Here is a 25563-nt window from a genome sequence, read left to right on the forward strand (position 1 = left end):
TGCTGTCTTATCTATCTTGTCTGTGAAAAATGTTTCGAAGACATTGCGTATGTCAATGGGTTATGATATTGCAGGGTCGGACATGGGACACAGACTGGTGAGGACTCAGCTCCCAACACACAACACTGAACAGCATAAGTCTCAGTAAGGCATCAGCTACTATATCTACCGGACCAATGCTCCTTCACCATGCTGATCGAGCTCAGCCTATTTGTGGGCTTTCATAAAGTAGAGCACACCATTCTTTTCCAATGACTCCCACGTGTCTGGCCTCCCACACTGAAGTGATTCTTGTCTGAGGTAACCAAAGTGTACGACTGGAAAACCTATAATTCAACTTAAATACAGTGGAGTGCCTCAGGTCTCTCTCTTCTACTTTTAATTATGGACCTGCATTACAAACACCAATTCCACATCCAATCCCAAGCTGATGACATACACATTTACCTAAGGGTAATAATGAGCCCACAAGACCAATTTGTGACTCTATCAAACAGACTGAAATTCATAGAGAAGTAAACTGGGGAAAAAAGGACTGAAGCTCAATGGTCCAAAAACTAACCAAGTCCTTAGTCTCCCTCGGTTACGCGAAGAAACATACTCTCAATGCCCCTCTCCCTCACTCTTTGGAGTAATTGTTCCTATAAAAATCAAGTTACGAAAATCTAGGCTTCATCTAGGATGCCAACTTCATCATGAATTCACAGACTGGAATCGTCGTCAAATCAGCATTCTTTTGACTGAAGCGGCTGAAAAATATCTTTCACTATATGCTAACAGAAAACCAACAAAGCGGGGTACGAAAACATTTAAATGCAGCCTATCTGTGGTATTCGGGACGTGTTTCCATCCTTTTCATTTGATAAGTGGCGAGGCCCATGTATAGGGCATTTCAGAAGACCCATCGTGCATGCCAGTGTCCCCCTACCACCACTTGTTGGTGGTAGGAGGACATTTAAATGCAAGGTGGGTATTTGGTGGTTCATGGCTATGCCACAGTAAATCTGCCCACTGTCCATGGCTGCCTTGGAACAGCTATGTTTTAAGGTTGCCAGTGGGTCTAGCCACAGTTCAGGACCAATGTCTATTGTAGGTTGTTTGGTGGGGCCTGCAACATAGTTGAAGCCCATGTCCCAGGGATTGTGGCCATGGCCCACTGTCCCATTATGGGGTCATAGTGGCCACTGACCTGGAGTTTACCTGTACCTTATGCCCAAGGCAATTCATCCGTAACTTGCATCCCCATCATGTGCTGGTGAAAGTGACACACAGAAATGTTCCCTTTGAAAGATAAGTTTGTTAAAGGAATGTTATAGTTCTTTCATATGTGTTAAATAGGAATTTTTAATAACTTGCAAACAGTGCTGGAACATCATGAAACATCTTCAGTTTAAAAAAAAGAAAATCGAAATTTAGTTAAAAAAACGCTGTTAAAAGGACATTATCATTAAGTTGTCCTAAGAAAAACCTGTGAAATTCAGTACAAAAACACAGTTAAAGAGAAATTGAGGTTGCTGCATAAGCGTGTACTGCTCATACCTACATGACATCACAGATGACATCGCAACTGGCGTTGTCAATGACATTACAATGTTCATCATAGTTGACATCACCAAATACATCATATGCACATGGTGACACTTTAAAAAAAACTATGCAAAGATGCTACACAATAAATTTGGCTCTCAAAATGACGCATGCTCTGATCATTGTATTCATTTTACTCAATGCTCTAAGCTCCCTCTCTATATCCAGATGCTTACCTAATGCTTGATGTATATGTAGCCCTTGTCTACAGGTTTAACCTTACTCAGAGTTTTGATAGGCCTATACGTATAATTTAACTGCATCCACCATGGTGTAGCTATTGACTATGGTGATGCATTGAAAGGTTGCTATTTTCTCAACAGAAATTCATTAGATAGTTTGTCTTAGCAGAGGTACCTTCTGTGAAACATGGCCTTGTACATGAGAGGCATACCTGCCACACCGGATATGTTGGCTGTAATATCTTGAAAACAAACCATCTGTTAGGATGTTAATAGATTGGTGAGGCCATCAGTTATGTCATCAATGATGCCATCTGTGATGTCATGTGTCATGTAATGTGTGTGGGTATGAAGAGTGCATGTAGGGACGTGAGATATAGTTGTGCAGCCATAACATCCCGTTAACGTCTTTTCACCGATATATCTTGGTGGGTCTTGTCTTCATCTATTATTTAAGCAAACTCTCTTAACCAAAATGAGGTCAATCTGAGCCTCAGTGAGTGCATCATCTAGATGAGTGCAACAAAGCTCTCAAGAGACCCTTGTAGAGTTAGACCATCACACTCATTCTTAATTTAGAAAAAATAGCAATTTTCCTGCTGCGACCACAAGCTGCCCATGCTAACTCTGGCCCAGGCGTTGCAACACCAGCTTCAGGGGTAGCAGATGATTGGCCCAAATGCCGCCCATTGCAAATGGAGGCTAACAACCTAGCTTTGGGTATGAATGGCAGATCTACATTAAAGGTGATTGTGAGATCATGGAAGTTGTGTTGTTTGCTCAAGGGGTCCCATCGCAGTCAGCCAGGAGAAAGCAGTTGCCTGAGGGTTACTCTGCCCACCAGCAGAATTTCAGTTTTCGTAGTGATGAAGCTTTCACTGTGGATACTTTTAAAGTGAGGAGATACAAACTAAGTAAAAAGTAGAAGGTATTAGCAGTAAATGTTTCCTCAGTGATATTAAACAAGCGTATAATATATTCAAATGATTATTGGAAACTCTGGTGGATTACAAAAATAAAAATCACTGGTATCAAAAAGATTAAGTTTCAAAGTTTTTATTTGAAGGAAAAATCTTTTGTCAGAGTTTGTTTAGTCTCTTATATTCTTCTATCAGCTTTGGTGTGGTTCTCTGACTCTCACGTCTTTGTCTGACTTAGCCGTGCTTTGCAAGCGTATACTGTCTCCTACGGTTCCGTTTTTCACTTACTATGGTTAGTGCTAGTTTCTTTTCCCGTAATGCAGAAGGTTTACTGGAGTCCAGCCTCTTGCTTTTTGATTGCACTTTGGCATTGTACTCCGCTTTCCAGAGGGCACCACACTTCACTTGCATTAGTTCTTGGATTCGCCTTTTCATCGCTGTCCTTCACTGGCTCTGTGTCTGACCTCCAACAGCAAATGCCAACTTGATTCCTCCTTTGAATGTCTTGCTCCTCAGCTCGCTTTGCCATCTCAAGCCTACCTCTAATCACTTGCCATTTCTGTAGCATCTACAGGATTACACCTCCTTCCTGCCTGTCAGTCAGTCTCATCTCTGGTGCCACAATCCTAGCCACCAGGTCATAAAGACGAAAACTGTGCTCTATCAGTGTTCGTCTGTTTCCGTTCTCTTTAACTCTATACTTTGCCACCAGGCGTTTGCATTGTTTACAGGAGAAAGGGTGATTTATACGGTGCAGTGTAAGAATTCCCTGAGATGTATTTTGGAATCAGCTGAAAAATTGGAATGTAAACATTTACTTAGGTAATGTGGTTTTTACATATTGTGTTACATCCTGCATGTGTTTGTGAGGGTGCTAGTAGTTTAAACCTACATGGGAAGCAATGGAGTAGTGTGCAAGGAAAGCAATGGCAAAGTAGTGTAGAGTGAAGAGGTAAGGTGGGGTAATGGAAGGGGATATCTGGCTTTGCAAGGGAGAAAACAATGTACATGAACTGACAGGCCAGTGGGTGAAGCAATGGTAGGTGCTTATGCTTATCTTGTCATGCTGCAAGGTGACACCTGTGATGGGGTGGAGTAAGGAGAAGAACACAGGCGTGAGTGGTTCACAATTACTTTTATTTAAATAATATCCAGCTGGGAGCAGATGCTGATTCTTACCTTGCTCTTATCCTTGTGGTCCTATCCCCTGGGAATGGGGAATGGGGTTGGTCAGTCTTATTCTCTTGGGTAATCAACATAATGTGGGAAAAGAAAATGTGGGTCATTTCCTTTCCTAGGATAGTAGTTTTTGGGGTTACAGTTTACATGGACTCCCTGGTTTATGTCAGCCAGGTCACATCCCACGACTGACACCATATATGATGGGCAGGGTTAGGAGACGAACACAGGTGTGAGTGGTTCACAATTACTTTTATTTAAATAATAAAGGGGGTGAGAAAAACACCTCACTTGTCCCAAGACCATTAAGGGGTTTCCTACCTCAACAAAAATAAATAGTGGACACGTCTTTGTCAGGGTGTCTAAAATAATGTCCACTGTCCTGTGTCAAAACCTACTCTAATTCTCACACTCTAATGACTTCAAAAACTATTATTAGGGAAAAATGAAGAGTCTCTTGGCTGCTCCTGCTACTACATGTGGTTCCAATGTAGAAAGTAAGGGGCAAAAGTATTTCCTAAAACAACTTACCACAGACCATCACTGGATGACATCATCAAAGTAATCATGAAGAGGTGACATGGCTGAACACATACATAGAGGCATTAGCTAGTTGCAAAAGAACACACATCAACTGCTTGCAGAAGCCTAAAAACATAAAAGCAACAGAGATGAACAGCCATGAAAATAAAGATGGAAGCCACAGCTTCATTGAAATGAATGGACGACATTGGAAAGGCTCAAAACACAGGGAAAGGCCTCACACACTGATTTCCCTGACAAACGCAAAGCAGAGCTGGCAGTGCAGTTACTGTGCCCAACCTTGCCAGGGACGCTGGGAAAGAGTGTTCTGAGTCAACAGAAAAGATAAAACACCTGCGAGGGCTGGGAGCTGAAATTCTTCCTAAATGCAAGCAGAGATATCAATTCTACAGTCCCTTCACATGTGATCTGAACTTGGGGAGCAATGCCCATTCATTTGAGGTAGGCAGAAACTGTTCTTCCCATCAAACTGAAGACAGAAGATGCAAAAATGTAACACAGCATGAAGCTGGAGGCTATAATGTTCTTGCTCAGGGCCAGAGGAGTCAGAGAGGTTGTAACATTGGTGGGATACAGGCGGGACCCTGAAGCCATTCTCTCCACCCATTATTGTGCTCACATGCTGGTAAATTTCCCAAGTTGAGAAGGCTGTGGATGGTGCCAGGTGGAGCTACTCGATATGGCCAGGCCAATCAGATCATCTATCCCCTATAGGATGTAAGTCTGCCTATACGGTTCACCCAATCCCAGCTCGCACAAGGTACAGAAATGTAACTTTTGATTGTGATGTATCTGTGAAATAAAACCTTGCTACCAGCCTGTAACGAGCTGAGAGTGCATTTGGACACTGAAGAAATCTGTATTCCTATCCCTGCTTTTGATTTAATAAGCAATTTGTTTTTTTTGGCCCAGAGGATTTCTCTCGACCCAACCTCTGGTTTTTAATTCTGTTTCAATTTGTCTGGTGAGAGTGCTAATTACTACAGGCCACCCTACTCCCCACTCTATCTATCTCCACCCATCCTGTTGAACGCGATATTATATCGTGCCTCTTTATTGTATATATTGGCCTAAGCCCAGTCGCTCTACGAAGAAATCTGAATTGCAAGGTTCTGACCTTAGATCGATTAAGCCACCATTTTAGGTTCATCCGCCATTTTGATTCTCACTCCAAAGTCACCTTGTGTTCTAAAATGGTGGACAGTGTTCTTCTGTTTGTAACATGGCCTTCTTGACCTATGTATGCAAGTTAATGCTTAAACTGCCCGCAGATCAAATGTTAGGGTCATGTAATGAGAACTTGTCCTTCGTTGACCTGTAGATCGAGGATTACCTGTACCAACGAAACTGATCCACGAGCATATATTAAGCACAATGTTGTTTAAATACTGAATGTGAACACTTGTTTGACTACATTGTATAAAACATGTACAAAGGCCTAATGTTAAATCCGAAGACACACTGTTGCCATTGTGACCTATTTGTGAATATACTAGGAATAATCCATATGCCTATAGATGAATAAATTAGAAGTGAACTCGGCATGAACCCCTAGCCCGAGAAATGGTTAACCTGTAAATGGGCTGGACATCATGTTACAAAATTGTATAAAAGAGCAAATGTTCTGATGTACAGCCCCACTCACTTCTCACACCGAACGGGCTGGTATTGTGATGTACTGTTCCTTTGAAAACTGTTCAGTTGTAGAATAAAGATCTGTGTATCTTTGTAAACCCGCGTTTGGTGTATTTCCTTTTGTGGTACTCAGCCTCGATATTTCCTTTTGCTTTTACAGATGCCGCCCGAATAGGGACCCTCAAGATTGATGCCAGCTCGTTGAAGGTTGACACGGCTATCGGACCGGGATCGGACGGCGTAAAGGGTCCCCTTTCTTGGATGAGAAGCGACACCTCAGCAGCGCTGCACGACCTGATCCCTGGATGGTGAGCATGTGGTCCGAGTCGGCATTTTGACCAGGGTCCATATATCGAGTCGGGCAGATTTGCCAAAATCCCCAAACACGAGGAAATCTTTGTTAGAAAATTTGTAATCCGATCGGATCTCCTTAGGATTTGATCAGGTGAGTCGTGAGCAGATTCTTAAGTAACCTGATCATTTGTTTTGGCATATTGCACTCGCAAGTTCAATTATTGACCAGGTAACACCAGTATTCTGATATGCCTGTGAAATTGTCTGCCTGCTTCAGGGCATTATTCCACAAGGACAGACAATCTTTGGAATTTGGCCGACCGGAACCAATGGAGGGGTCGCCGGCGTGTACTATGTACTGTAAGCACGGCATTGGTAGTATAGTATTTAATGATATTTGGCATAGACAAACTAGACATGCTTCCGAACTTCAGTGGCCAATCAATGGTAGTTTTGAAATCCTTCGTATTGAATACTTAGAATCTATATTATTGAAGAAAAAGGCTAGACCTGCAGTATTCGATGTATTACAGAATTGGAAGAAAGAAGCTTTGCAGCAGCTTAAGAGTAGAGAAAAGCATGCGCGCCGCCATATGACAAACGCCGAAAAAGCGTTGTTGTATGACCAGAATAAACAGTCTGAGTCAGTTAGGAATATGGATAGGGCTTTTTCACTTGGTATTCAGAAAATGTACCCTTCTAAAGACTCATGTTTCTGATGAACTTATCGATAAACTATTAAACGAACGAAGGCCTGGTGCCACTGCGCCATCTCTGTATGTATCTCTTCCTGCTGTTATTCCTCCTCCCATAGTCCCTCTTACTCTTCATATTGTTCCTCCTGCTGTCCCTCTTCCTCCAGTTGTTGTTCCTCCTCTTGTCGTTGCTCCCCCACCTGTTCCTCAACCTTTGCCTGCTGTACCAGTAATAGCACCTCCGCTCCTTGACGTTCAAAATGTGCCTATTCTCCCTCTTCCAAGTGGTTTGACACCGCTTGTAGTAGAACAGGGAGCGGGATCGAGGGTTGTAACTCGTAATACTGTCTCTCCAGAGAAAAAACGTGAGTTAACTGCGTGGGCTAAGCATTGCATGGAGAAAGGTGAACAAGCTAATGTTTTCACCACACTTTCTAATATAGACATTTTTCCTGAGAAAAACGTTTTTATTGAAGGATTAGGAATTCATTTATGCGTAATGTGGAACAGGCTAAATAATACAGATCTCCCACTAGGGTTGAGGTATCTGAATACCTTAGCGTTCTCTAGAGATACTGCGGAGAAGGTGCAAGAGCATGTTGAGAGGGTTCTTGAGTACAGAAGGGAGCTGGAAAGGTTACGGTATGGTGATAGTTTGGACGTTATGTTCGTACAGAAACGGTTCCTTCCTTGTCCTAAATCGATAACTGAGGAAACACAAATTTGTATGAAAGATGCGATTAGATGGATCTCAGACACGTAGATAACTCCCGTAGAAGTATATGACACATATAGTCAGTATATGCCAGAAATGCAGAGGAAAGTGATACAGGTAATGGTAGAGTTCCTACAGGATGAGTGTGTAAAAAGAAAGATTTGTTGTTCCGCAGAGTTATTGAGTATTTATAAGAGAGCTTTTTCGTTGGACACTTCTTTGGCTGCTTTAGCGCTCGATTTGGCTCCGTTGCTTAGTAAGTGTTCAGAGTTGCTTACTTCTCAGTTGCCTATGAGAGAGGTCCCTCCGACATTTGTCCCAAAAGTCGAGGTTCCAGCTTATGCCGGAACGGGTGCTGCGGCCTATGAAATTCCTGCACATTATGTGTCATAGTTCGTTCACGTTCCGTTCTCAAGATAGGAAGTGAACACCATCAAGCAATCTATTCCCGACATTAGGAAGAATCCTACAGGGTTCTACAAAGAAATAGAGTCTGTCTTGCAATCATCGGTATTCACCTTAAGTGATATTGATTTGTTATTTCCCGTACTACTGCCTGTTGATTTGTGGAAACAGATTAGAACTGTAGATGATGTACCAGGGCTAGGAGATACATGGACTAACATGGCTAGACTTGATGGAGAAAGACCAGCTGGCGAAAGACCGCCTCAGGTAATACTAACTTTGCCTGACAGGATAGTTACGAATTTGAAAACTATAATTCCCGAAAAGATAATTATTTTGGACAAGCTTACTGTCTGTGTCCAAGGCAAGTCTGAGGGCGCTACCAAGTTCTTTAATTGGTTCAAACAGGTATTTTCAGATTTCAGTGGACAAGATTTAGGCACAGAGTCTGGGAACAGATTATTCGTGGACAAATTTGTGCGTGGATTGCTGCCTGACATCCAGCCGCAAATTATGTCCTCCGAAAGCGCTTGGCAAGCGAAGTCTCAGTCAGAACTATTGCACATGGCTCAGTACTATGAGAATCGTGTCAATAATGAAAAGGAAAGAGTCGAGAAGAGAAAAGGTGACTTAAAGACGAAGGTATTATTACAGCAAATTATTAGAGGCCTTAGAAGCGGTAATTCGCAATTTAGAGGTATTACGTTCCACAAGGAAATGTGCCCTTGGGTCCTGTAAACTTTAACCAGTGTGCTTATTGCATACAAGAGGGTCATATGTGTGCACAATGCCCAGTCCTCCAACAGGGGTCAAATAACACATTTGGAGTCTGCCTATACGGTTCACCCAATCCCAGCTCGCACAAGGTACAGAAATGTAACTTTTGATTGTGATGTATCTGTGAAATAAAACCTTGCTACCAGCCTGTAATGAGCTGAGAGTGCATTTGGACACTGAAGAAATCTGTATTCCTATCCCTGCTTTTGATTTAATAAGCAATTTGTCACATTTCTGGACTCCTCCGTTTTTTTGTATTCCTATCCCTGCATTCCATTACAGAAATCTCTATTCCTATCCCTGCGGGTAGAAGATATAGAGGTCGCCCAGGTGTAGGGGGTCCTGATAGAGGTCAGTTTTCACAAGATTCACAGCAACCTTTTTCTCAGGACAATCAGACATCGAGTGTGGATAATAGAAACATTTTTGATCATCCTTCTGCTGCTTACCTCTCTGAAGAACTTCCTTTTGACGACATTCTGTTTTGCTAGGATTGCCCGAAACAGGGTTTAGAACCGACGCCTATTCCCATTAATCAGAAAGGTCCCTACGTTGAAATGTTAGCGGGAAATAGGAAACATCTATTCTTGATAGATACAGGGGCACAGAAGTGTTCCATTGATCATTCACGGGTTCCAAGCATTCCACTGTCAGGGCAAACCAATGTTTCTGTAGGGTTTTCTGGCACACCAGTTGTCTGTCCGGTTTCTTCGCCGGTACTGATTACCTTGGGTCCATTTACGGACCACTGTCCATTCCTTTTGACTACGAATTGTGGAGAGAATTTGTTGGGGTTGAATCTGTTGAAGGAATTAAATGCAGTAATTAATTGTTCTTCTGATGGAGTGCGTTTGACGATTTCACCACAGCAACTTTCTGTCTCTCAATTCTGGAACAGACCTTTGCCACCGGAATTTAGTCATGTTCCGTAGTGTTTATGGGCTATTGATGATAATGATATCAGTGTTTTACAAATTGAACCTGTTAAAATTGTCTTGAAACATGGAGTAAAGCTGCCACGTATTCCACAGTATAAGATTTCGGTCGATGGTGAGCAAGCTTTGAAATGCATCATCTCTGATTTTGTGCATCGAGGGGTGATTGAGGAAATTGCAGGTAGTTTGTGCAATAATCCGATTTTACCTGTGTACAAAAAAGGCGATAATGATATTCCTTTTCGTTTCATAATTGATCTACGTGCCATCAATAAGATCGTTGCTCCACAATTTCCAATTGTGCCCGATGTGACGACAATATTAACTATGATCCCGGCTTCAGCTACTAATTTTAGTGTTGTGGATCTAAAGAATGCTTTCTTTAGTATCCCTATACACAAAGACAGTAGATACCTGTTTGCGTTCACCTTAGGGGGACGTTTCTTTACCTTTACCTGTGCACCGCAAGGTTATACGGAAAGTCCGAGCATTTATAGTAGGGCTTTGAAAGAGCAGATCGATACCCTTGAGTTGCCCTCTACTTGTACACTGCTTCAATATGTTGACGACTTGCTTTTAGCTGCAGACTCAGAGAGCGCTTGTACGGAGGGCACCGTGTTGTTGCTTATTCATTTGGCTAACCATGGACACAAAGCTTTGCTTAAAAAATGTCAATACTGTTGTCAGAAGGTCGCCTATTTAGGCTATCTCCTGTCAAAGAAGGGAAGACGGTTGACGCCTGAACTGATAAAACTAATTTTTAGCAAACACGCAGGAAGTTATAGCCTTGATAGGAATGGCTTCTTACTGTAGGCAGTGGATCCTCAATTTCTCACTAGTGATTAAACCAATGTTGGCTTTGACGAAGAAGGGCATTTCTTCGCCATTACCATGAAACTTGGTACACCAGCATGCATTTGATCTGCTCAAGACTGCATTGTGCTCAGCGCCAGTTTTGGGCACACCAAACTACAAAAAGGCCTTTGTGTTGTATGTGCTTGAATGTGATGGATGTGCTTTGGCTGTATTAACGCAGGAACATGGAGGGAAGAATAGGCCGTGCGGCTACTTTTCTTCCGCCCTTGATCCTGTAGCATGTGCTTTGCCAAGATGTTTGCGAGCTGTCGCTGCTGCTGCGTCTGTAAAACAGAGCGAGGGAATGGTACTAGGCCATGCTTTAACCCTGATGGTTCCTCACTCTGTAGATGTTCTACTGAACAAAACACAAACGCAACATCTCACCTCCACACGATTAACGAGATATGAATTGATCTTGTTTGCACCGCACACGCAAATTAAGAGGTGTTGTGTTCTTAATCCGGCTGAACTTTTACCTTTCCCGCAAGGTACTGCTTGCAGTGACGAAGAGTCACATGACTGCCTTTACACTACCGAACAAGAAACAAAGGGTAGAATTGATCTGAAGCATTCTCCTTTTAACAATCCACAAGGGGAGTTGTTTTGCGATGGCTCCTGCTTCAAACTCCCGGATGATACATCCACAGCTGGTTACGCAATCACTACATTGAGCACGATCGTGGAAACCAAGAGAATCACGCATAACTCCGCGCAGGCCGCAGAGATTATAGCATTGACCCGAGCTTGTGAACTTTCCGAAGGGCTTACAGTAAACATATATACTGACAGTCAGTATGCCTTTGGGGTGGTTCACAACTTCGGTAGACTTTGGGCAGAAAGAGGTTTCTTGACTTTGCATGGTACAAAAATTCAACATGGCTCCTTGATAGTACGGTTACTCTCGGCACTTGCACTCCCTACTCAGCTAGCTATCATAAAATGCGCAGCACATCAGGAAATTGTAGTTCATGTAGGAAAATGGAACGCTTTTGCTGACCAGATAGCCAGACAGACTGCCACTGATCTATCTTCAGAAATGTATACTTCAAGGGAAGCCACAAATGTCTGTACTTTGGATGAGGGTATTGATTCCGTAAGGGATATCCAAGCCGACACCATGTTAGAAGAGTCTAAGAAATTAAGAAATGGGCTGAGGGCTTGGGAAAACTGGATGATGATGGGTGTTGGGTGGAAAAAGTTGAAGGGAAGTGGTTACTGCCTGACGCATATATTATGATGATGGTTGTTATGGCTCATGGTCCCACCCATATATGTGCTCGTAAAATCACTAAAATGTTGCAAAATGTGTGGGTAAATGGCAAAATCCCTAAAGTAGCTGAACGCTTCGTTCAGGGGTGCATGATTTGTCTGCAGCACAATGTGGGAAAGGGCACATCAACTCCTAGGGGTAGTTTTGGTCCACCTTCTGTCCCCTTTGAGGTTATTCTTTTTGATTTTATTGAGATGGAGCGTTGCAACAATTTCAAGTATGTATTAGTCGTCATCTGTGCTTTTTGCAAATAGGAGTAAGCTTAATGTTGCTTCTATTAGGCCTTCTGATAGACTGTCACGTCCTTTTCAATCTTTGATCTCTTTCAAGATGGCTCCGATAGGCAATGAGGATGCCACGTCTCCTTCCTACACTTTTAACCATAGCCCTGATTCAGTTTCTTTCTTCATACAAAGGAATGGTACTTAGTTAATGGGTGATTTTAAAGGTCGCGCCAATGTTGCAAATTTTACTAGTGAGGACAGACCTTTGTATGTAGGTGAACCTGTCTACTTTGTTTGCGGTAATGTAGCATTTCCATGGTTACCCATGGATTGGCAGGGAACTTGTTATTTAGGGATCCTGTTACCTGGGATATTCATTGCAAGTACTGTAGAGATTTCAAAGGCTCGTCCGCGGCGGGACAAGAATGGTGACACTTCAGCACAAGTTCTAGGAGATGTAGCTAAATCCTTTGTGCCATTTTGGGGGCAAATAATGAACTCTGAAGATATCAGGAGACTTGCGAGAGTACTGGAGAGGACCATCAACCAGACCACTGACATACTGTATAACATGACTCTAGAACAGAAAGCAATAAGGTTAGTAGCACTTCAGAACCGGATGGCACAAGATGTCATCCTGGCTGAACGTGGTGGAGTGTGTAAATTAGTGGGGTCCGCTTGCTGTGTTTTTGTACCAGATTCCTCCCTAACTATCTTTAAGGCAATACAGACTCTGCATGTCCTAAGTTCAGAAGTGCATGTTCCCGAAGGGAAACTGGGATTTTAGCGCCTAGTTCTGGGACTTCTTGCGATCTTGGGGATGGAAACTACTTTCGGTCTTGCTGACTATTTTAGGTATCCTGTTGTTTCTTTGCTGTTGTATACAATGTCTTCCTGCTATGTGCTCGATGCTAGGGGGATGTTGCGCACAAGCGATGGGTACATTAGGACTTAAAGTATACGCCTCAGAGAAAAACTCCAACGAATATGGGCTGAAAGAAATCTTAGTAACTGATCTTATGGCAATTAATATCTCCGATAGTGATTCAGGATGTATGGACATTGAGACGTGGAGTTACTCTTAAAGTGGCTAGAAGTAGTTTAGCGTTTGGTTTAGGCCAAAAGGAGGGTTTGTTGAACGGGATATTATATTGTGCCCCTTTATTGTATATATTGGCCTAAGCCCAGTCGCTCTACGAAGAAATCCGCGTTGCAAGGTTCTGACCTTAGATCGATTAAGCCGCCATTTTAGGTTCATCCGCCATTTTTATTCCCACTCCAAAGTCACCTTGCGTTCTAAAATGGTGGACAGTGTTCTTCTGTTTGTAACATGGCCGTCTTGACCTATGTATGCAAGTTAATGCTTAAACTGCCCACAGGCCAAATGTTAGGGTCATGTAATGAGACCTTATCCTTCGTTGACCTGTAGATCGAGGATTACCTGTACCAACGAAACTGATCCGCGAGCATATATTAAGCACAATGTTGTTTAAATACTGAATGTGAACACTTGTTTGACTACATTATATAAAACATGTACGAAGGCCTAATGTTAAATCCGAAGGCACACTGTTGCCATTGTGACCTATTTGTGAATATACTAGGAATAATCCATATGCCTCTAGATGAATAAATTATAAGTGAACTCGGCATGAACCCCTAGCCCGAGAAATGATTAACCTGTAAATGGGCTGGACATCATGTTACAAAATTGTATAAAAGAGTGAATGTTCTGATGTACAGCCCCACTCACTTCGCACACCGAACGGGCTGGTATTAGCTGTGATGTACTGAGGGCCTGATAGCTATCTGATACTTTGTTCCTTTGAAAACTGTTCAGTTGTAGAATAAAGATCTGTGTATAATTGTAAACCTGTGTTTGGTGTATTTCCTTTTGTGGTACTCAGCCTCGATATTTCCTTTTGCTTTTACAATCCTACCTCCAATCTCTACTCCAACCACCCTACCAACTCTCTCTGCCCCACCCTCTCTACCTCAACCTACCACCACTCCCTCTACTCCCACCAAACCTACCCCACCAACACTACAACCACTCTCTCTACCCACACCAACCCACCCTACCCTCACTCTCTCTAACCCCACCGCCTCTCTCTACCAACATCCACCCACCCTAGCCCCTCTCTCTATCCCCTCCCACTGTACCCCCTCTCTACCACCAACCATCCTACCCCCTCTGTCTACTCAACCCACGCAGATCTACCTCCTCTAGCTCTCTAGCCCAACCCAACCTATACCCTCTATTGCCCCACCCATATACCTTACTTCCTCTCTCTACTGGCTCTCATCCTTCCTCTTACACTCTCGCTTTATTGCTTACCCTCTCATGGTCACCCTTTCTCGCTCATATTTCCTGTTGCTCATCATCGATGGTACCTTCTATCAATAGCTTCCTCCCTTGCTCTATTCACCTTCTCATTCTCTTGCACCCCCGCACAACCTTCTTCTCATCCTCCTTTAAAACTATGCACTCGCCTCCTTGAACCCTGCAGCTTATAAATGTATAATGCAAACAACTGCAGGAAGCGCCAAAACTATTGGCTTTGCCAGTGCTTGTTTATTCTATTATCACAATTTTCCATGCATCACACGCCACTGCCCCACACTGACGGCACCTGGCAGACTGTAAATTGATGGCAAACACAGATTTACAAAATCCAAGTGTACCCTGTCCCTGGGGAATAGCAGTGGCTAAGGAACCGGAAATGCCCACAAGATGCCTACACAAACCCTAACCCATTGACTGCGTGAAGGCATGTTTCTTCACCTTGTGTCTCTTTTCACTGTCGCTTCTGTTCTTATTTTTAACCAAGCCCCTCCCCCAACAGCCAAACCTCTTGCGCAAATAAACAGGGCTCAGCACAGAACTGGGCAAGTGCATTATGACATCATTGGCCACTGTAATGCTCTATTACATGCCTAAGATTGTCAGGTTGTCCACATCGTTGTGTGGGCGGGCCTCCGTTGAGGCCCAAAGAACATGACAGCCCGGACGTGATGTCAGGGGAAGGGGGAGGGACAGGGAAGGGTTCGGCAGTTCCGCCGATGTGTTTAATAAAGAAGGTTGCGGCATACCCCGGCTCCCGCGTATCATTGCTGCGCAGGCAAGGGCCTACCCAGGGGACGCTTCAGTGAGAAGCGGAGCCCCAACACTGGCGACGAGCGGGCACGAACTCCCGCTGGCGCCGTGCCGAGGTCTGCGGTCGAGCAGTAGAGCGCATCGGCGCGCCTCGGGCACGGCAGGTGATTCTGTGCGGTCCCGCCTCCCGCGTGACAAGGGCCCGGGAACATCAAACGGGCACCCCGCGCTCACCTCTTTGCCGCACGAGGGAGTGCATGCACGCCCGGTGAGCCTGGCGAATGGGGGAAAGCGCTCGGAAGAGCCCATCCTCTCGCTCCACTTCGTGGAACACGACCCCCCCTCCCAAGAGCGTTGTGAGGCCGGGCGGGCTCCGAGAACCAAGGCCGCGCCAAAAAAATAAAGGGGTGAGTGAAGGAAGAAGTTCCTCCACACGCAGCAGGAGCGCTGCTAGAGCGGACACTCCGCCCCACGTGCAGCAAAGAAGCAGACGCTGCTCTGCCGAAGCCCAGTCACAAGCGCCAAAGTCACCCACGGGCACATGGGCTCACCACAGCACCGCAACCATGTCGGACACGGCGAGCACGCCAGCATCCTCCTCAGGAGGGGCGGGATTGGCGGCAACGGCGTCTGGAAATGCTGACACAGCGCAAGATAACGGCCAACGTGCACACCAGGAGGGAGGAGCACCCCAAGTCATGCACATGCCCAACCTTTTCGAGATTAGAGACACATCTAATCTAGGGCCCAGATGGAACATATGGCTCCGGGACTTCAAGTTCTACACGGGCGCCATAGGATTGACGGACGACACAAGACTGAAAAACACACTGTTTATGGCAGTGGGACCGGCGGTAAGAGACATTGCGGGGGAGCTGCTGAACGTAGAAACAGTCACAAACGGGGAATTACACGCCAAACTGTCTGAATATTTCGTGCCACATACAAATATCGACTATGAACGCCACATGTTCCACACAACAAGACAAGAAAAAGGGGAGTCGATAGACAACTTCGTGATGCGCCTCTGCATCAAACTGAAACATTGTGAATTCCACAGATATTCCAACGAAGAGGCACTCAGGTCACAAGTAATCGCTGGTTGCCTCTCGCAGCCATTTCGCAAGCAGCTCCTACAGAAACAAAGATCCCTGGAAGAAATTCTAGCATTGGCCCGCATGGAAGCAGCTGTGGACTCTCAACTGGACAGTCTAGGAAAAGTGTCCATACATGAACACAGCGAGAACACTGAGTCGATCAACAAGCTGTATACCCACCCCAATCAAGGCAACAAACACCTCGAAGCCACATGTTATAAATGCGGATACGAATACCCACACACAGGGGAATGCCCCGCTGTAGGACAAAAGTGCGCCGCGTGTGGGGGAATGGACCACTACAGGGCCATGTGTAAAAACGCCCCAACCCACACACCACCTAAACATCGCTACCAAGACAGGCGTCGGCACACCCGCCAGAGTCCACCCAGACCCCAGACCCGCAGTGTACAACGAAAGAAGGCATGCCAGAAAAGCAGACAGCGACCGCAGAAGCCGATACACGCGTGAAGATAAACGCTCGTCAGAGGACACGAGACGATCACACAGACGGCGTTTCGTAAGGTATGTTGAGACCAGGTCCCCCACTAGCAGCGACATCCCGTCGTCAGAGGAGGATCAAAGGAGGAAAGGATACATGTGGGCCCTACAGGACAACACAGCAGCCACCCAACACAGCCCCATATTGACACTCCAAGTGAACGACACCCCACTACAATTTCTCATAGACACTGGAGCGACGGTCAACATCATCAGTGAAAGCGCATATCAGTCCCTGGCCACACGGCCCAGGATTAGAAAAGCCACAGTAGACATATATCCCTATGGCTCCACGACACCCCTGCCATGCAAAGGCATGATCACAGCCTGGTGCACACATAAAGGGCACTCCGCAAAGGTCCCGCTATACATTCTGGACACCGAAGCTAATAGCGGATGCATTTTGAGCTTCCGGACGGCAGTAGACATGGGACTAGTGCACATCTTATACCAGCTGATGGCCCACAAGTACTTTGCCAAACCGGATGCAATCGAAAAACTCATTCCCAAAGCTCTTCACTGGCCTAGGCAAACTGCGAAACAGGAAAGTACACCTCCACATCAATCCTCAGGTCAAACCAGTGGCCCAACACTATCGAGGTATTCCATTCAATATCCAGAGACAGGTGGAAGAAGAACTGTACAAGCTCATCAAAATGAACGTCATAGAACCTGTGTCGGGCCCGACGCCATGGGTATCACCCATTGTCCCCGTCCCCAAGAAATCCCCAGAAGGATCCATACGTTTATGCGTAGACATGCGCAGAGCCAACACAGCCATTGAAAGGGAGAGGCATCAGGCGCCCAGGATCACTGACATGATCCATCTTCTTCACGGGGCGAGAGTTTTCTCCAAGTTAGACCTTACAAAAGGATACCACCAAATCGAAATCGCACCGGAATCCCGCTACATCACCACATTCGTCACCCATCTCGGCCTGTTTCAATACAAAAGACTCAGCTTCGGCATATCCTCTGCCGCTGAGATCTTTCAGGAGGAAATTCACAAGGTGATCAGACACGTCCCCAACTGCCTGAACTATTCGGACGACGTCCTGGTCTACGGAAAGTCACAGGAAGAACACGACCTAGCACTGCACAGGGTATGCCAAGCGCTGGACGATGCAGGGCTAACCTTGAACAAATCCAAGTGTGAATTCTCGAAAGGATCTTTGAGATTCTTCGGGCACATCTTTTCGGATAAAGGCATGAGACCCGACCCGGAAAAAGTAGAGGCCCTCAACTCAGCCACGCCCCCCATGAACACCACAGACCTAAGGTCGTTTCTAGGACTGGCCAGCTACTGCTCCAGATACCTGAAGAGACTACGCCACAGTCAGTAACCCCCTGCGCCTACTCACCCGGAAGGACACACCATTCATATGGTTGAAAGAGTGTCAAGCAGCGTTCGAGGCAATAAGGAAGGCCATCGCACAGGCCGAAGACATGGCATACTTTGATGCCAGCCGCGACGCTGAATTAATTGTGGATGCCAGCCCGGTGGGACTCGGCGCCATACTGACCCAGAAAGACCCCAGGGAGCCACACATCACACATGTTGTAGCATATGCCAGCCGGAGCCTGACAACCACGGAACAGGCATACTCGCAAGCAGAAAAAGAGAGCCTTGCGTCGTCTGGGCCTGCGAATACTTTCATCTCTTCCTGTTTGGCAAGGAATTTACCATCATCACCGACCACCAGGCGCTGCTCATCATATACGGGAGCCCGAAGGCCAGGATGCCGCCGAGAATAGCCAGATGGGGACTACGCTTACAGGATTACAGATTCCAAATACAGCACCGCCCAGGGAAGGAGAACCCAGCAGATTACCTCTCCCGGCATCGCATGTCCACGACAGCGTCTCAACCGTCTATAGCGGACGCGTAAATAAACTACATCATACATCACCTGCAACCACTCCCAGTAGGGTTGCAGGAACTATCGATACAGTCAGAGGCGGACCCAGCGCTGCGAATTGATCGACACTGCCTACAGACGGACAAGACGGACAAGACGACCCTCATGAGACAACAGGCCAGAGGAGAATCGGAAACTACAAAGGAAGACGTCAAGTGGTTGGACCAGGTCCAAGAAGAGCTGACTGTGGTAGAGGACAACATTATATTGAAGGGATGCAAAGTCGCCATCCCGAGAACGCTCCAGGAGAGGATAATACACCTAGCGCATGAAGGACACAGAGGCGTAGTCGCCACGAAGTGCCTCCTTCGCCAGAAAGCCTGGTTCCCTCAGCTCGACCGCCTGGTGGAAACCGTCGTGGGAAGCTGCCACGTGTGTGCACAAGTGGCGCCCCCGCCACATCCAAACCCACTACAGTCATCACCGCTGCCGAACAAAGTGTGGGAGGAGCTAGCAGTAGATCTATTCGGACCACTGAACAATGGAACACACGTGGTCGTACTCGCAGCGCCACATCAAGTGTCATCCCGGCACTCGACAGGATGCTCTCTGCCTATGGCATCCCCAAGATCATAAAGTCGGACAACGGTCCCACATTCATAAGTCAGGACTTCCAGAAATTTGCAAAGTACATGGGGTTCCAACATCGACAAATAACCCCCCGATGGCCCCAGGCCAACGGCATGGTCGAAAGGTTCATGGCCAACATAAAGAGGACCCTCCAAATCGCCCATGTGCAAAACAAGCCGTTCGAGCAGGCCCTTAACCAATTACTAAGAGAATACAGGCACAGGCCCCACAGCACGACGGGAGTGTGCCCAGCAGACCTGTTGTTCCGGAGACCGATCACCACGAGACTACCGGAGGACCCGAGGCCACAAGAACTGACGCCGCTGGAACAAGAAGCGAAAGCAAATGACACAGCGAGAAAAGCAAAGACAAAAGAGATCACGGACAGGAAAAGGAGAGCTCGCGAGAACATAATGCAACCAGGAGACGAAGTATGGCTCAGGCAACCCAAGAATCGGAAAGAAGAAGCCACCTTTGCACCCACCCCCCTGGTCACGACGCACAAGAAGGGCTCCATGGTCACAGCACAAAGGGACGACTGCTCAATGGTGACCAGGAACAGCTCGCACTTCAAACGGGTCAGACTGACTGAAGAAGGCCAATGGACAAGGGACAGAGACAGCGATAAGGACCGACCACGCGAAGAAGCGTACCAAGGAGACGGGGAAGAGTCAGAAGGCGAGGCACACCTCTCCACGCTCGCCAGGGAAGGACCAACCCCAAATAAGGCAAAACGACCACAGAGGAGCCGCATGAAGCCAATGCGACTCATCGAGGAGATGGGGTAAGAGGGAGCCCCTGAACTCGCATGTTAAAAAGGGGGGAGATGTCAGGTTGTCCACATCGTTGTGTGGGCGGGCCTCCGTTGAGGCCCAAAGGACATGATGGCCCGGACGTGATGTCAGGGGAAGGGGGAGGGACAGGGAAGGGTTCGGCAGTTCCGCCGATGTGTTTAATAAAGAAGGTTGCGGCATACCCCGGCTCCCGCGTATCATTGCTGCGCAGGCAAGGGCCTACCCAGGGGACGCTTCAGTGAGAAGCGGAGCCCCAACAAAGATTGATTGTTGTTCTTATTAAAGGCAAGGTGTGATGTCACTTCTCACTTGCAATAAAACAATACAGGAGTTTCAAGAGAGATGGCAGTCCCCAATATACTGTAATAACAATAACCCCATATTACCAAGTCACAACATGCATGAATTGCAAATAAGGTATGGGATGTTAAACCTGTGATAAGTCCGTTATGCTCTGTGAGGTCATGGATTTTCGTCCACTGGTTGCCGGCTTTTTCAAAAATCTGCACAACATCGTTGTTTGGGCTGATGGCGATTTCTGTAACCAGAAAGACATGGCTGTTGGAAATGTGATGACAAGTCACAGCCTGCACTTAGCACACATTGGGCCTGGTTTACAAAGGCCGATTCTCTGCTGATGGGCCTCTCTGAGCAGAACCACAAAAACAGTAACACACTCACAAAAGACATTGGGATAACTCATCGTATAAGATCACAAAGTTGTTAGAGCAACTTTGATTGAAACGAGACCAATAATAGGGTGAATATTTTTCTGAAAGACAATAAGCAAATCTAACATCAATTAGCAATAATTATCTGAAATTCAAAATGCTTCCACTTTACAGGCAACGGAAATGTGGCAAGAGTACATTGAAAAATAAATAGCAATGTGAATAGTGAAATGGAACTCGTGTCTAGTGACTCAGAAAATAGTGTGTTGCATACTATTGTAAATTGACTCAGTGTGTAGTAATGTATCTAACAAGGAGTCTTTCTCCTCAATCCTGAGTGGTAATTTGCCACTATCAGTGAGCAACGTTAACGCACAGTCTTCTGGCAGAAAAAGACAAATGGCCTACTTCACAGAAGCGTTTTATAATGGCAAACCCGCATTAGAAAACACTGAGAAGGTGCACCAGCCCACGCAGGGGGCGCTAGAGGAGCAGCTCCCATAGAGGGCCGCCCCTCCGGCCACCCCCCTCCATGTACTCGCCTCCTCCTTGAGGGGTCGTAGCTCCCGTTCCACTGGCGGTCCGGCCGGAAACGGCAGGTTCCTCAGGGGCGCATTAAGAGCCTGGGCTGAGAGAGCTCAGTCTCTATTGCAGCAGGGTCTAATGTGGTTTGTAGACAATGGGCCTCATTACACGGTAGACGGTAACCATGGCGCTATTAGCTCCATGGTTGCTGCCGGTATTTTACCGTGTCCGCCTTGGTGGATGGTGGAATTACTGCCCTACTCCAAGGTGAGCGAGGGCAGTAATTCCCCATTCACTAAGGCACTTCCCCATTCCCATTTTTGCCCCCATAGGGCATAATGGGAATGGGGAAGGAGCTAATTACGGTACTGCAAATTGCGGTACTGTAATTAGCACAGAGGTCCCTTTGCGGCACCCTACTTTAACGGCTGGTAAAACCAGCCGTTAAGGTCGGGTCCCGCAAAGGGAACTCATAGTAAGGCGGTAAGGGTTTACCGGTACCGGTGCCCTTACCGGTAACGGTAGCGCCAGAGTGGCTATGAGTATAGGATGGGTGTGAATAATAGAGCGCAGGAGTGGCTGTGATTATAGGATCGGTGTACATAATAGAGCGCGGTGGGGCTGTGAGTATAGGATTGGTGTGCATGATAGAGCACGGAGTGGCTGTGAGTATAGGATCAGTGTGCATAATAGAGCGTCGGAGTGGCTGTGAGTATAGGATGGGTGTGCATAATAGAGCGGGGGAGCGGCTGTAAGTATAGGATTGGTGTGCATAATAGAGCGTGGGAGCGGCTGTAAGTATAGGGCTGGTGTGCATAATAGACCGCAAGAGTGGTTGTAAGTATACGGTTGGTGTGCGTAATAGAGCGCAGAGTGTCTGTAAGTATAGGAACGGTGTGCATAATAGAGCATGGGAGTGGCTGTAAGTATCGGATCAGTGTGCATAATAGAGCGCGGGAGTGGCTGTAAGTATAGGATTGGTGTGCATAATACAGCGCAGGAGCGGCTTTAATTACAGGGATGGTGTGCATAATAGAGCGCGGGAGTGGTTGTAAGTATACAGTTGGTGTGCATATTAGAGCGCAGGAGTGGCTGTAAGTATAGGATTGGTGTGCATAATAGAGCAGGGGAGTGGCTGTAAATATAGGATCAGTGTGCATAACAGAGCAGTAAAGCTAACACTGCTGCATTAATGCGCTGCACTGAAAAAGAAAGAATTACTATCGATAGGAATGTCTCTGCAATTGAAATAATGTGTTTTAAAGTAGTCAAAAAAGACACCTCATTAGGGCGTTTGAGATACTCTCTTATATCAAGAATGAACACATGCGTGCCCTGTATAAATAGATAAGAGTTTTGTAGAGCCTCTTTCTCTGACATTCATGACATGAATAATTCATCTTTGTGTCTGGGTCTTTTGTATGTGTTTCTACGACTATTCGTAGGCATCGTTTTAAATGTGTGCACTGTATTTATGCACTTTTGGTCAATATGATTATGATATTTGATTACACCCCAAGTATGTCTTTTGAATTTCTTTGGTGAATGTTTCAGCCAATGACTCTCTGAATGCCTTTTGATGTATCCAAAACGTGTATCTGCCGTGCTATCAGTAATGGCAACAAATAACATCATTTCCTATAGAGCTTTGGTAATTGCTGTTGTTGGACGTGTTTGTTTGTTGTTTGTGAAGCTGCTTTGCGAGGGTGGGATCAACATCATGTTTTCAATAAGTTTGCTTTTCTTGCCAGCAAATATGAATAATTCCACCACCAGTAAACCGTGATTGTGGTACAGCAGAAAATACATAGAGTCCTAATATCTCAAGTAAATCTACTGGATCCTGTGATCTGCCTAGAACAGGTAGTCAAGCAAACAGTGATCTGTCTGCTCTTAACTCAGTAGCCACTTTTATTTTGATTCTCTTCTTTGCGCACAGTTCTAGTTTGCTCTTCTTAATAGGATTCCAAAAATTCATGATGCTAGTTTCAGAGATCAATCTCTGTGTTTTGCACTCATCAATCAATCAATCAATCAATCAATTGATCAATCAAATACCAAGAGCAAGTAGCTGACTAACATATTGTGTATTACTCTAATTAAAAACCTGCCTTGACTGCAATGTTGACAGGTCAATATCCATCATATGAAAATGGATTGCCAATCTATTTGAGTTCAATAAGCAATGTGTTTATTACAATGTCCAACACATTAGTGCTTCTTTAGAATTGTATTGATGTTTCTTTGATGCTGTTTGCTCTGGTATTGAAACAGTCAAGTACTGGAGCTGTTACTAAATAGTGTACACAGCTTTTATTGTGTTAATCCTACTAACGCTTTACTAAGCTTCAATGTTCAATTTAGATGTTCAAGCATTTCATATGTTATGTTATGCTATGTTACTTTATTTGTATTGCACCAAAGCCCGTAGGCATCCAGGCACTGAGAGCTAGGAGTATAAGGCTAATAATCAGTCATGTTGATTGAAGAGCACTGTTTTTAACTGCTTCCTAAATTCAAGAAGATTTTCAGTTTTTCTTACACATGGTGGTAGAGCAGGCGCTTGCCCCCTGAATGTGAAAGGCCCGCCCCACCCCCTGGCATGTTTAACCTGGTGCTGTTTCAGGAAAAAGCTCTCAGCAGGTCTCAGGTTTCTTTGGGGGTGATATGTACTTACTCGAGTTTTCAGGTATGCCGGAGTGTTCGCAAAGATACATTTGTGACAGATCGTTAGCAGCTTAAATTGAACACGAGCTGCCACAGGTAGCCAATGGAGTCTTTTCCTAGCTGCAGTAGTTGGTTCAGACCATTTCATCTGAAAAATGATACGTGTGGCGGAGTACTGAATTTCTTTCAGCTCTTGGATATCTGACCTGTTAGCACCTTCCAGTAAGGCGTTGCAATAGTCCACACGTGGGAGAATCACAGCCCTCATCAGTTTACTACAGTTTTCTATCGAAATCGGGGGTGCAATCTGTCGAAGCACCTTGAGGTAATAGTAAGTATTTTTTGTGATGGCAGTGACATGGGCATTAAAGTCTAGACTTTCCGCCGTGTAGGTGCCAAGAGTCTTAACTCTAGGTACCACCTTTATTTGACTGCCATCAATAACAAAGTTGGAGTACTTCTGACTAAGACTGGTTCTAGAATCTTGGGCCAAACAGCATAAGCTCAGTCTTGGCCACATTCAGACGCAACCAATTTGCTGACATCCATCTTTTCATGACCAAATAAATAGTGTCCAACAACAGCTGGTCTTTTTCATAGTCCCCAGTAATGTTCAGAACCAGTTGGAAATTGTCCGCATAATTGCAGAAAAAGATATCCATAGATTGCAGGTCATTACATAATGGTAGGATGTAAATGTTGAATAACAGAGGGGAGAGGCAAGCCCCATGGGGTACTCCACAAGTGATAGTTTCAACCTCGGAGGCACTGTCACCCCAGTAAACTCGCGAGAGACGACCCTACAAAAAGGATTTAAGCCATGTAATTGCCTCTATCGAGAGTCCACCAACCGTGGTCATGCGTTCGAGCAGAATTTTATGCTCTAGTAAGTCAAAGGCTGCTGAAAGATCTGTTGACATCAGCAGCCCCGATTTGCTACGTTCCAGTTTTTAAAGCATTGGTGTCTGAAGATCAAAGAAGGCACTCGTGCCATGGAAGCTCCTAAACCCGGACTTTTTTTCATGGAGGATATTCGCAGTATAAACATGGAATTGGAGCTGCACCGTGGCCACCTTATCAATGAGTTTAAGAAAAAATAGGGTGTTTGTAATAGGTCTAAGGTTGGTGGCGTCTGAGGGATACAATCCCGCTTTTTTTACCAGTGGTATCACTGCTACACTCTTAATAGATTGAGGGATAAGTCCTGTTCGGAAGGAGGAATTCACATACCTACACAGGAAAGGAACACATAATTCTCTGTGTTCCAGTATGATTTTAGATGGAAGCAGTTCACCATTCATCGTGAGGCCTGACTTTCTTCTTTTTTAAAAAAAATAAGTTTATTTAACGAATGGCAAGGTGTGCCATAAGAACTTGTATTAAGTTGGAGAACAATATAAAACATCAGGGAAGATCATCAGGCATATGGTTAACAGAAAGCACATTATAATGAGTTGGAATGTACAAAGTTCAAAAATAAAAAATAGATCAGGAATTGTTGCT

At 45.4% G+C, this 25563-nt stretch overlaps 1 protein-coding gene across 1 annotated transcript in view; it reads right to left on the reverse strand.

The window, feature by feature from the left end:
* The window catches only part of LOC138583114 (actin-related protein 2/3 complex subunit 1A-B-like), a 388531-nt gene that overhangs the window by 76843 nt on the left and 286125 nt on the right, over positions 1 to 25563 (reverse strand). Inside the window, exon 3 of the mRNA XM_069655071.1 lies at positions 20631 to 20735. Coding sequence (XP_069511172.1) covers positions 20631 to 20735 — 105 coding nt within the window. The remainder of the gene's footprint in view (positions 1 to 20630; positions 20736 to 25563) is intronic.

The sequence above is a fragment of the Ambystoma mexicanum genome, chromosome 3q, assembly GCF_040938575.1.
Source record: "Ambystoma mexicanum isolate Mex_15411 chromosome 3q, UKY_AmexF1_1, whole genome shotgun sequence".
Taxonomy (NCBI): Eukaryota; Metazoa; Chordata; class Amphibia; order Caudata; family Ambystomatidae; genus Ambystoma; species Ambystoma mexicanum.